This window comes from Arvicola amphibius, chromosome 18 (assembly GCF_903992535.2).
Source record: "Arvicola amphibius chromosome 18, mArvAmp1.2, whole genome shotgun sequence".
In the NCBI taxonomy this organism is placed as follows: Eukaryota; Metazoa; Chordata; class Mammalia; order Rodentia; family Cricetidae; genus Arvicola; species Arvicola amphibius.
Genome location: NC_052064.1, coordinates 4,984,605 through 4,997,888, shown reverse-complemented (window position 1 = coordinate 4,997,888; position 13,284 = coordinate 4,984,605). Strand labels below are relative to the sequence as shown.

The window sequence follows — 13,284 nt, the reverse complement described above, 5'->3', positions numbered from 1 at the left end:
GCATCCTTCTCAATTCTGAAAGTAACTGGAGCTGGGTATGGCTCAGCAGGTAAGGACCCAGGTTCGGTTCCTACCACCCGTGTCACATTGCTCACACCACCTGTAACTCTAGCTCCAGGGAACCAGTGTCCTCTCCTGGCCTCCATGAGCACACATGCACGCACACACACTCAAACACAGTTATTTAATTACTTTTTAAAATGCGTTTGGGTGTTTAAACTTCATTTACACCTATCTACCCTGTGTGTGCCTGGTACCCATAGAGGCCACAAAAAAGCATCAGATCCCCTTGGGCTGGAACTAGACAGTTACAGGCTGTCGTGTGCATGTTGGAAATTAACCTGTGCCTGGCTTCCACTGTTTGATTATTTTCTCCCATTAATTTATCGCTCTAGCAAAGGGGATTGGTGTTTTGTTTGCCGGTAATGATTCTCTTACATGCTAGACACTCACTACAACTAAGCTGTACTTAATCAGAATCAGAAGGCTGTAGAGAAGAGTTGTTTTCAACTTAGAATTTTCTAGTTTTGTGAGAAATCAGTACCTTTGAAGGTACAAGTATACAAGTCCTCTAGGTGAGTGAGATGGTGTCCTTCCAGCATGTGGGGACCAAGCCCGGAGAGTGTACTAGGCTGTGCACTGAGACACTGACTGAAAAGGCAACATAATTTTAGAACCAAAACCAGTTTTAAAAGAAAAGTGTATATTATACAGTTGGGAGTGTAAGAAAGAGTGAGACGGGCTGGGCAGAGTGGTGCCGGGGACGGCCCTGCTGTCCCAGGAGGGCGACTGTGACTGTGGTGACGCCTCCCTGAAAGGACAGTGAGAGAGCCACAGCCGTATTGTGAGGGGCTTTAATGTTCTAGTTCTTGCTGCAGAATTATTAGTCAACTTTTAATATTAAACATTCCTAAAGTCCAGTTTGTTGTTTTCCAGTTGCCTTGTAGAAGGGGATGCCAAGGAAGAAATACTGCAGCCACCGGAACCTCACCCGGTGCCACCCATCTTGACGCCTTCTCCCCCTTCAGCCTTTCCAACCGTTACTACTGTGTGGCAGGACAATGACAGATACCACCCAAAGCCAGTGTTACACATGGTTTCATCAGAACAACATTCAGCAGACCTCAACAGAAATTATAATAAATCTTCAGACCTTACAGGGAAAAACGAATCACCTATTGAACATGTAGATAAAAAATTAGAGCGAAATTTAAGTTTTGAGATTAAGAAAGTTCCTCTCCAAGAGGGCCCCAAAAGTTTTGATGGGAACACACTGTTGAATAGGGGACATGCGATTAAAATTAAATCTGCTTCATCGTCTGTGGTTGACAAAACCTCTAGGCCACAGGAGTTAAGTTCAGGTAATCTAAAAGTTGAAGGTGTTTCTCAGAATTCCTGTGTGGACTGCAGTGTGACAAATTCAGACAGAGTCCCCGATTCTTCAGAAGAGTCCCAGAACTCACACACGCCGCCACGGCCAGACCGCTTGCCTCTCGATAAGACAGGACATGTGGCATGGTCATTTCATGGACCTGAACACGCCACACCCGTATCTGACTCATCCGACGGCAAATCCCCAGACAACCATTCTCAGCCTGTAAAGACCGCGAGCTCAGCAGCAGCAGCCTCTCCGGCAGACGCGGACACCCACGAGCGCGTGGACCATCACAGCAGCTCACCCCTGTTGAGAACGCCCCTCAGCTTTACCAACCCCCTGCACTCTGATGACTCAGACTCAGAGGACAGGGACTCTGATGGTGCTGTGACCAAGAACAAGACGAGCATTTCCACAGCAAGCGCTACCGTCTCTGCTGCCAGCAGTGCTGAGAGCAGCTCCACCAGGAAAGTGTTGCCCATGTCCATTGCTAGACAGAACGTGGCAGGAGCTGAAGAAGGTAATGTGGCCTGACTCGGCTCCTTACTGTCTGCCCCTGTCTGCTGTGTTTTTCACAGTATTCCTGTCATTACTAGAAGATTGCTTTGGTCTTGTTCTGTGTAGCCTAGTGCTTTGTTTAAATCAGATTTATCTGACTAAATAATTAGAAATCAGAAAAAATAATTTGAAGTATCAGTGATGCAAATACTATAGAACACTTGCTGAGCATTAATTTCACCCATGCTTCTTGTAAATACTTAATGGACTTTTTTCCTATAATTAACTACAAAATTTTTTATTTTTTTATTTTTTATTTTTTTTAGATAGGGTTTCTCTGTGTAGCTTTGGAGCCTGTCCTGGAACTCCCTCTGTAGACCAGGCTGGCTCTGAACTCACAGAGATCCGCCTGCCTCTTCCTCCCAAGTACTGGGATCAAAGTCATGTGCCAACCACTGCCCAGCTACAAAAGTTTTAAAGAACTCTTTTCACAAATGCTTACAAGTAGAGTTGTTTTCAGTGAGACATTAACCCACAACAGACTGGAAAGTATTCAGCTGTGATGCCTCCATTTGATGGAGTGGCCATTTGATACCTTCAGACTTGAGAAGGTGTGTGTTTGCCCTGATACCCGGTCTGTACTAACCCTCTCTGCTTTAAGCAGCCTGCTATGTCTGTAAGATATGCTATTTCAAGACAGGGGGTCTCCTTATGAAGGCCAGGCTGGCCCGGAACTCAGGATCCTCCCGCCTCCACCCACCTTGTCCTGGGTTCTGGTTTGTATCTCCATGCCTGCTGTATAGTATTGGTTCCTGAAATCTTCATGGTGCCTTCCCTCTCGTTTGGTTTTTGAGATAAGGACCTGGAACCTTATTTTTCTGTCTCAATCCTATGTACTCTGAGATATCCAGGGATACATTATTATGACTGCCACAAATAGAGTTGTTTTTCAGGGCTAGAGAAATGGCTCAGTCATCAAGAATACTTGTTGCTCTTCAAGTTCAGTTCCCAGCACCCACATGGCAGCTCACCACTGTCTGTAACTCCAGTTCCAGGGGATCCGACACCCTCACACAGATACATACACAGGCAAAACACCAGTGTGCATAAAATAAGATAGAAAAACAAGTAGAGGTTTGTTGTTTGTTTTGTTGGTTTTTTGAGACAGGTCTTCACTGTATAGCAGTCCTGCCTTTCCTGGAACTATCTCTGTAAACCAGGCTAGCCTTGAACTCAGGGATCTGCCTGCCTCTCAAGTGTTGAGATTAAAAGCGGGCATGAGCCACCACTACTGGGCAAGTAATTTTTAGTTGTTCTAATTACTTGTAGACTGTATCATGTATTATTTATTTTATAGTTGATTATTACTTAACTTGTTACTTGCTTTGTAAAACAATTGACACAAAAAAATAGATAATTTTGTATTTGAATTTGTTAGTGAATTAACCCAATAAATTTGCATTGATAACCAAAAATAGTATTTTGTATAAGCTGCTGCCTGACAAAATTTTTCACTATGAATTCTTTCATTGAATCCCCTTTTTTACCCCCTTTCTTTTCTTGCTTTCTTTCCTGTACCCAGGGCCTATACATACCAAACATGCACAATTTTTACTTCAATTTTTTTTTTTTAGATTTGACATTCTTTTTCAGATTTGTAGTGTGGGTCCCACACACTGTGATGTGCAGCAACCGTAGTAAAATGGCGAAGTCTCTGGTTGTATGACTCTTGGGGGTGGAGGAGGGACTGTTGGGAATTAGATGTGGGTCTCTTCCCACATCTGAGCAAATGTGTTCCAACCTAGAGCCGTTTGGAGATCCACGGAGAAGCATGCAGTTGAAAAGCAAGGGCCACAATTAGAAAACAATCCTTGACAAGGAAGAACCCGATAAGTACTTAGCAGTGCACAGAACTTGGTGCTGGTGTCATGTGTCCTTCCTGAAATAGCTGGCTCCTTTCTGTGGTCGTCAGCGATAAGATGGCAGGGAGAAATGGTACTGGGGGGTTATCTGTGCCACTGCCACTCTTGGATAAGGTAGAGAGTGCGGGCACTCTGGGTAGATACATCAAGTGTTGTATCGGAACTGTGGACTGAAGGCTGTACCTTGTGTGCTTGTCGTCAGCCGAACATAAGACGGGCTGGCCCACCGCAATGCTTGCTGGAAATTTACTTGATTTGCAGTGTGTTTGTAGTGCTTATGCGTATCAGATATGATAAAACAAGGGTATCCTGCCATACTGTTCATTGTCAAAGAAAACAAGCATAAAGCCTGGACAGAACAGTAGGGATCCTCACTATAGTTCTTCTCATGTCTGCGTACACATGCACATCACTATGCTCTTGCCTTGTTCTTTCCCTAGAGCTGGACTTCAATGACCTAACACACTGGTTTTTCCTGAGCCGTAAGGCTGACCTGTGGGGCTTGCTTAATGCAGTATCATTTATCTCTTATAGGTGCTAACTTGGTTTCCACTGGTGCAAAAACCTTTAAGATGACTTGAGTTTATATCTTTGGTGTAGCGTCAGATGACACTGTTCACAGTACTTGGAGTAGTACCTAAGTGGTTCCTAAAATATTAGTGGCTGTGTTATGTCTACTAGAAGGATAACTTGTGCTTCAAATGGTAGTCGAGTTGCCGGGCATGGACTCAGGTTCATACTTTAGAGATGAGTAAAGCTTGTGAGGAGAATTGGACAGACTGCGTGAGTTCAGCGACTGAAGGACCAAACCCAGCGAGCCCGTGGGCTCTTCACTGCAGACTCTCCCCCACGTGGTGCAGTCGGAGCAGTGTCTTCGGGGTCAGCAGGGTCCGAGCAGCAGTGTGGTTTGCTCCTCCTCTGCTCCGTCACAGATGGCATGGTAATGGTGTTTGGAACTCATTTTCTTTGCTGCTTGGCAGGGATTTTTTTTTTTTTTAAGATATCTAGAAAGTTCTTTGTTGCTTGAATGGCATTTTATTGTTTGTTTAATTCTTGGATTTTATTTTTAATTTAGATGTTGATGTTAGTGAAGAGTCGCCTCCTCCCCTACCTGAACGAACACCTGAGTCGTTTGTATTAGCAAGTGAGCATAGTGAGTATCTCTTCTACATTGCTGATTTTAATCTAGCAGTTATTATACTGAGTAATTAGGATCAAAGTGTAAGTTTTAATTGATGCTGACAGCTTTTTATTACTCACTTGAAAATCCCTTCACGTAGTATTGTTTTCCCTTCCTGAGAGGGCTAAATGATCGAATTTGAAGTAGTCACTGGGAACTGCTAAAATTAAATTAACTGCAGTATTTGCGGTTGGTGTCTTTTCGTTCATCAGTGACAGTGCGGACGACTTCACTGTTCAGTGTGTGTAAATTAACGTGAGCGTTGAGTCGTGGGCGCCAGGTGTCTGTGAAGATAGTTGATACAGTGTATAGGCTGTGTCTTTATATTTAAAGACAGAATTTAATATACTGCGTTTTCCTGTTCCTCAGCTATACCTGTGAGACCTGAATGGAGTGATCTCCCATGTCAGGAGTCGGAACAGAGAGGGTCCGAAGTGAGTCCTTGGGGGCTGGAGTGGCGCCAGCTCGGCGCCCATCTTAGAGCTGTCTGCTGGCTTGGCCGCTTCCGCCATTGCTATGGTTGACCTTTTTGTCTGCTTATGTGTTTATTATTTTTGATTTTTTAAGTGTTTATTTTTTTAATTTTTTAATTTATTTTACATCTGGACTGCAGTTTGGTCTCTTCCCTCCCAGTCCCTCCCTCCACTTCCTTTCTGCCCCCAGCCCCCATCCTTTCCTCCTCCATTTCTGTGCAGAAAAGGGCAGACCTCCCATGGACTCACACTGGGTCACCTTGCCCAGCTCTAACACTAGGGGAGGTGCACAGTCTTACTGCAGCTTGATACGCCATGCTTTGTTGATGTCCATAGTTGATCGTTTTTGATTAGCATTGCTTAGGGGGTTATTTGGTTGGTTGGTTTTGTTTTACTTTTTGAAACGGGGTCTTTTTTATGAATAAATAAATCATTTTTTTAATGTTTAAAAAGAAAGTATTTTGAGCTGGGTTTATTCTTCTTCCTCTATTCCTCTTATTCTTAGATTTAGTCTTTTCATAGTGTCCCAGTTAAGACAGGATCTTGTATAACCAAACTACTGTCAAACTTACCCTATGTGCAAGGCTACCCTTGAATGGCTGACTCTCCTGCCTGTCCCTCCTCAGTTGGAGGTTTTCCGTGTTATACATGTGTACCACCATATCTTGCTGTACACCAAGATTTCTGATTACAAGTTGATGTAAAATGCAAGGTACAGCCTTTTTTTAAAAAAGATACATTTTTAAAAGAACTCCCTGACTTTCATAAGGCCGTCTCTTCAGAGTATTAATTTCATCAAACTGCTCTTGAAAAAAAATTTTAAATTAGTCCGTGTTTTGAATTATTGTGGAAGTACAAACAGTACTTAGTATTTGGGGGATCTGGTCCCCTCGGACACAGCCAGGTTGTTTTATAGTCAGGAGGCAGTTGGTCATGGTAGTTTGTGCTCAGGGAGCCCACAGTTGGTAGGACACAGTAGACGGCTGGTACACGGCAGTAGCGTGGGTCACAGCAGGCTGTTCACGCGTGAGGACCTGAGTTCCCATTCTAGAGCCCTTGTAAAAACCGAGGTGTGCCCTCAAATGCCTGTGACCCCAGGGCCCGGTACTGGACGAGGAAGAGACGGGATGAGCACTGGTGCTCCAGCTGCTGGCCCAGTTCTCGGTTCTGCGAACGACTGCCGCACGGGAGCAAGGCAGAGAATGACAGTGCAGCAGAACTCCAGGGCCGTCCCCGTAGCGCCACGCACACGTGCGCTCACATGCACACACACACCAACACAAAAGGGAATTTTTAAAAATAACATAAAATTTCAAGCATAATGAAACACTATTGCTTTCTTTTTCTTGGTGTGAAAATCAAGATATAGACCAAGATGGTAGTGCGTACCTGTAACCCCAGCGCTGGGGGAGAGGAGGGAAAGAAGGTCAGAATTTAAGACCATCCTATTCTGCTTCAAAAATAAATGAATAAAATAACAAGGGGTTTTTTTATGTATACCTTAATTTCTTGGGGTATATACCTATAATAAATATTCTGTTTATTGCACATAAGATGCACATAATCGCAATAGCTATTAAATGTCTTTGCAGGACTTGATGACCTCTGGAAATGAAAAATGTGGTAAGTTACTAGATTAATTTTTCCTTTTTACTTTATAGATTGATTTCAATAAAATAGTACGTGTCATGTTTCATACTGGTTGGTTATTTTCTATGTAGGAGGTGTTTAGGATAACTTCTTCTCTGTGATAAAATTTATTTATTTTTGGTTTGTTTTTTTGTTTTTTTTTTTTTTTTTTTGAGACAGGGTTTCTCTGTAGCTTTGAAGCCTGTTCTGGAACTAGCTCTTACAGACCAGGCTAGCCTCGAACACACAGAGATCTATCTGCTTCTGCCTCCCGAGTGCTGGAATGTATTGCGTGTGCCACCACTACCCTGCCCTCTTTGATAAAATTCTAAGCTAGCTGTACCTACATGTTATTGATCTGACTTGGAAAGTTGTGGCAACATTTATTTCTAGAAGTTACATGCTTATAGGAAATGGTTGCTTTTTCATTGTTTATTAAAATATCCAGAAGCTGGGGGGATAGCTCTGACTGAGCGGGGTCTAGTTTATTTCTAGCACCAACATTAACAACAGTTACAATTACTTGGAAGTTTGCTTCTGTCAGAGTAAATGCTCCAGTTGTCCTACAAGTGGAAACGTGCTTATAAAAACCAGTTGTGTAGGGAGCTTCTGTTGAGGATGTTTGTGTTTATTTGAAAATAATCAATAGTTACACTATCGAGTTAGGAAATTTTCTGTTTGATCGAGGCTGCATGAAGTCCAAGTTCCCCAGCCCTCACAGATGAGGCATCATGGTGCATGCTTGCAGTCCAGAGTGTGGACAGCAGAAGCGGGAGGTTCAGAGTCAAGGCCAGCCTGTGCTATACAAACTGTATCTCAAATGGGGGGAAGAGGAACAGCGGGAGGATTTCTGCCATAGTAAAGTAGATCTCATTAAATTGATCAGTTTTCGCTCCCTCTCTTCAAGGATGGCTGGAAAGCTGAGTTACATCAACACATAGCAAACGTCCTGACACGGGGTTCCTCAAATGACAATGTCGCCATTCCTATAGCACTGCTAGTTCCTGGACCTCACTGTCCTAAAGCCTTTCCCTTCTGAGGCATCTACAGTTGGGCTCTTGATGTTACCTGCTCCTTTCATATGCTCCAGTTTCCAGTTAGCACCCTCTCCTTTCTCCCTGGCTTCTGTAAGCTCTGGCTTGTAAAGTACGTCTTCACATCACTAAGAGCGCAGTCTGAAGTCTGCGTCTCCTCTCCCTTAGGAGAGGCCCCGGACCTCGTTCCCATTGTGTCGGTGCTGGGTCTTGTTAGGGAGTTTGCCTCACTGCTGAGATGATCTGTGTGTCTCCTACTGGGCCGTCAGCATGACCCCCAAGTCAAGTCCTGTGAGCTGAAGGGGAAAGGCCCTTCTTGCCAAGCCTGGCAGCCTGTGTTAATCCCTAGGACCCACATAGTAGGAGAGACCGACTACTGAACATTGTCCTCTGGCCTCCACACATAAGCTATGGCTTTGCATTCTCATAAGTGAGAAATGTGAACGGTTTAAAGGAAAACCAAGCAGGGCATGATGATACATACCTGCCTGAAATTTTGGCACTTAGGAAGAGGAGCAGTTAGACACCAACCTGGGCACACAGAAGATTGTTTTAGTAAAATGGAAATAATTTGGAAGGGGTGGGCAAAGAAGAAAATGACCAACCTTACTAGGTCTGTTGACTCTTCACTAGGCTACGAACATCTTAAGGCCAGGAAACATCTTTAAACTTATCCTGGATTCCAGAAAGAGGGTAAGGGAGATCGACAGGAGCTGTAGAGACTGGGCTGGGCACACCTGACATCAGAGCACTCTGGAGGCAGAGGCCGGCAGATAATCTCTGCAGTCTGCGGCCAACCTGGGCTACAGAGCAAGTTCCAGGCCAGCTGGGGCTGCATAGTGAGACCCTCAGGAAGGGGGAGGGGGGAGTTGTAGAAGGAAAAATGTTAATTACTGTTTAAAAAAAAACTTTTTATTGATCTTTAAATGAGTAAATGACGAGATGAGGTAAATGTAGAAGAACCTTCATCACAGACTGCTGGGCTGTTTGTTGTACACTCTGTGAGTCTAGCGCACAGGAGGCTGAGACAGGAGACCTGAAGCCACAGAATGGCCTGCTCGATGTAGTGGGCCTTCAGAACAGCACCAGAAAGTCACGTAACTAGAACCCAGCTTGTCCCACGTGCCCACTCTTCTTGTATTTACCATCAGAGCCTCTAGAAATGACAGCCGTGAGGTGGAACTTGATCCAACACAGTATTACGACTGCCACCTTAAAGGGTGATGACTAATATGGACTTGTTTTTTATTTTAGATGCAGGGGGCCTCCACACAGAGGCGTGCACAGACTCTCCATCTCCTTTGAGCGACAAGAAAGATGAAATAACAGAAAGTCTAACTGAAGGCACAGATATTGGTAACTCACTCATAATTCTAATAGACCTCCATGGTGGCATTTCAGTGCTTGCACCGGACAGTAAGAGACAGAGGCAGATGGACCTCTGTGAGTTCAAGAAGAAATTCATAGTGAATTTCTGGCAAGCCAGGACTACTTAATAAGACCCTTTCTCAAAAGATCATAACAAAAATTAGAAGCGTAGATCACTCATTGAGAGCACTTCAACCCAGGTGTGCCTTTAATCCTGGCAGAACTTTGTAAATTTAAGGCCAGCCTGGTCTGCATAGTTAGAGAGTAAGAAAATATATTACTACTATTTTTCAGGATTTCCATAAGGCAGTTTTATAACGCTAATACGTTTTTATTTACTGGTAACTGTGAGAGAGTGCATGGTATGTGTACATGTGGAGATGAAAAGGTAGTTTTTGGAAGTGGGCTCTTTTCTTCCACCATGGGTTCAGGGTATTCATCTCTGGCTGTCAGACTTGGTAACTGTACTTCTAGCCCTTATCAGACTTTATAGTGTATTATATTAAGATTCTGAAATGATGGGGGCTGGAGAGATAGCTCAGCGGTTAAGAGCATTGCCTGCTCTTCCAAAGGTCCTGAGTTCAATTCCCAGCAACCACATGGTGGCTCACAACCATCTGTAATGAGAATTGGTGCCCTCTTCTGGGCTGCAGACATACAGACAGACAGAATAATGCATACATAATAAATGAATGAATGAATGAATGAATGAGTAAATTTTAAAGAAAAGATTCTGAAATGATGCCAATAGTAAAAGCATGTATGGTTAAAATTGCTTGAAATTATGAAATAATTAACTTACTCTGTTCCAGGCAGAGATTAAAAATCAAAGTTTTTAAATGGCAATATAAGGAAGGACCTGGAAGTCTCAGTTGAGAGGTTGCTTGCCCAGCTTATGAGAAGCCCTGGGTTTGAGCCCCAGCCATGTAGACCCAGCTAGCACTTGGGAGGGGCAGACAGAAAGATCCGCTCAAGGGGATCTTCCTGTGATGAGAGAGAGAGGCCCGGCTGCACTGTGGGTGACTTGGTCTCGGAGGAGACAGGAAGCTAGAGTCTAGTGTAAGCAGACCTGTGTGCTGTGTGACTGTTCTGACGCCCTGCTTCTGCCTCCTAAGTGCTGGGATTAAAGGCGCGCACCACCAGCACCGCCTGGCTGTGTTTTGATTATTATATGGCGAAAGGACTTTCTTTTCTGGCCCCGTCTATTTGGTGTTATGTGTCTGTGTGAGGTGTCAGGTCCCTTGTAACTGGAGTTACAGACAGGTGTGAGCTGCCTTGTGGGTGCTGGGAATTAAACTGGGTCTTTTGGAAGAGCGGCCAGTGCTCTTAATCGCTGAGCCATCTCTCCAGTCCCATACTACTTGTACCCTCATAAGCGTGTCCTCCTTTAGGTTAGGAAATTTTTCTTCTATGATTTGCTGGAAATTTTTCTTGGCCTTTGAGATGGGTTTCTTCTCCTAATCCTATTAAATCTCAGATTTCCAGGATGTTTCGTGTTAGGAATTGTTTGGATGTAACATTTTCTGTGGCTGACGGATCCATTTTCTCTATTGTATCTTCAGTGCCTGTGATTTTATGTCTCTTGTAACTGTTGGTGAAGTTTTCCTCTGTAGTTCCTGTTCACCTTCCTCAGTTTTTCATTTCTGGAATTGTTTGTGTTTTCTTTATTACTTCCATTTTCAGCTCTTGGAACAGTTTTATTCATTTCCTTCGACTCTTCTTCTCTTGACCTTAAGGGGCATTCATTTCATCCAGTTGTGTTGTTTTCCTGGCTTTCTTTGAGAGGTTTATTCATTTCCTTCAATATATGTTTGTGTCCTGGATTCTCTAAGGGATTTATTCATTCCTCCTTTAGGACCTCTGTCGTCTTCACGGAGTTGGTTTCAAGGTCTTGTGCTTCCGCTGTGCAGGGATCTTCAGGGGCTGCTGTTGTAGGACAGCTGAGCTCCAGCGGAGACTCTGCTCTGGCTGTTGTTATTGGTTGTGTCATTAGACATACCAGCATCTGGGTTTGGGGCAATTATAGATAGGTCTAGTGCTGATTTCTGGGTTGTCTTTGCTGGGTGGGTGTTTTGTTCCCAGGTTTCTGTTTCCTCGAGTTTTTCGGTGAGTGTTGGCTGTGTGCTGCCTGTTTTACTTGCCTGCTCAGCTGCTGTGTTCATGGGGATGCTTGCTGGTGTAGAACGCTGGGGGAAGGGCAGGCCTGGGGATGGTCTGTGGGATCCCCAGGAGGCGTAGTCCAGGGGGAGGGAACTGACAACCCTGGGAATCGGGTCTGGGGGAGAAGAGATAGTGGCGAATGTCTATGGGCAGCCTACCTGTTGTTTTGGAAGGTGTGGCCCGTGGCTGAGCTGGGGGTGTGGGACACAGTGCTGTGGTTGTCATGAGATCCAGAGTGGTAGGGAGGCTGCCACCGTATTCTGTTGCAGCGCTGGGGCAACCCTGAGAATTGGGTTTGGAGAAGCAACTATGAGTGCATTCTTACTGTTTTTAAAGTGGTTTTGAATGTTAACCTGTGGTTATGATATTTTTTTTTTGTCTATAGGTTTTGGCAATCGCTGTGGAAAACCTAAAGGACCAAGAGATCCACCTTCAGAATGGACATGATTCAGGGAGTTAAAAGACACTTTAAATTATACTGGAAAATTCAAGTGCCACTGAAAGCCAGATTTATAGTATTCCATCTTTAAAATGTGGGACTAACAGCAGTGTAGATCGTTACCTTAATGTTGTTGCTGGGACCGTCTACCTGCCTTATACTACATTTAGGAAAAAGTATTACCAATTGTTTATTTTGTAACTTCAAGTATTATTGCCTTAATGTCTCTTAACCCTGTTACAAGCTGCTTGTAGACCTGTTAATATAGTAATACTTTTATGATAATTGAGTTAAAGGACTACTCTTTTGCTGTTTTATCATGTATGCATTATTTTGTATATGTACAGGGCAAGTAGGTATATAATTTGATAAAGTTGAAGTCATAAAATATTATTAACAAGATGTAAGAATTTCTGCATGGTCTAAGTCTTTGTGTACCTTATTTGTAAATTATTTGCCCTGAAGTTTTAGAAACAGTTTTGAATTTTAAAATTGCTGGTTTCATGCAGACAGCGCTGCAGGTTATCAGAGATCAAAGATTGTAACAATAATGCATTTTGTAAATTGTGAGCAAGAAGTTATTTTTATATTATTACTGTCTAATTGTTCGTCCTGATGGGTCTTGTTTTCATCTAGCCACAGAGATTCAGTAAGTGCCTTGGAACAATATTGAATTCTCTTAGCTCGTGTGTGTTACTTTAAATTTTGAATTCAACTGGGATTAGAAGACTATCAGAATATATGTATGTTTCAGGATATTTGACCTATTAAAAAAACAGTTTTACAGTGCTACATCTTGAATTCCTTTTTTTTATTCTAAAGAAAAGGTTGTTTTATTTATTATGTATATATGTATGTACCTCTGTGGAGTTATGTGCATGTGAGTACTAGTGCCCACAGAGGCCAGAGACATGGGGTATCAGGTCCCCCTAGAACCAGGGTTACAGGAGATTGTGAGATGTTCAGCATGGTGGCTGGGAACTGAGCTTGGATCCTCTGGAAGAGTGGTGTGTGTTCTTAGCTGGTGCACCATCAGCAGCCCCTCAGTCTTACCTTCTAGGTCACGAGTTATGATGGGGTGTAGTCAACACTTAATTACGGAGTAGGAACAGTGCCGCATACCTGTGGACAGCCCCGTGGGAGACCAGGGAAGGACGGTCCTGTGATCCCTTCAGCCCGCAAGTTTTAAGGCTAGCTTGGGCAACA

At 43.7% G+C, this 13,284-nt stretch overlaps 1 protein-coding gene across 3 annotated transcripts in view; it reads left to right on the top strand.

The window, feature by feature from the left end:
* Nucleotides 1-12,870, top strand: part of Ptpn12 (protein tyrosine phosphatase non-receptor type 12) — a 63,753-nt gene extending 50,883 nt beyond the window's left edge. For 2 of the 3 annotated variants that reach the window (XM_038315324.1, XM_038315326.1), the window contains 6 exons: nucleotides 937-1,895; nucleotides 4,871-4,948; nucleotides 5,345-5,409; nucleotides 7,041-7,071; nucleotides 9,366-9,467; nucleotides 12,025-12,870. In XM_038315324.1, the coding sequence (XP_038171252.1) occupies nucleotides 937-1,895; nucleotides 4,871-4,948; nucleotides 5,345-5,409; nucleotides 7,041-7,071; nucleotides 9,366-9,467; nucleotides 12,025-12,086 (1,297 nt within the window). In that variant the 3' untranslated portion in view covers nucleotides 12,087-12,870. The remainder of the gene's footprint in view (nucleotides 1-936; nucleotides 1,896-4,870; nucleotides 4,949-5,344; nucleotides 5,410-7,040; nucleotides 7,072-9,365; nucleotides 9,468-12,024) is intronic. The other variant, XM_038315325.1, reaches the window with a different exon arrangement.
* Nucleotides 12,871-13,284: the final 414 nt, after the last annotated feature.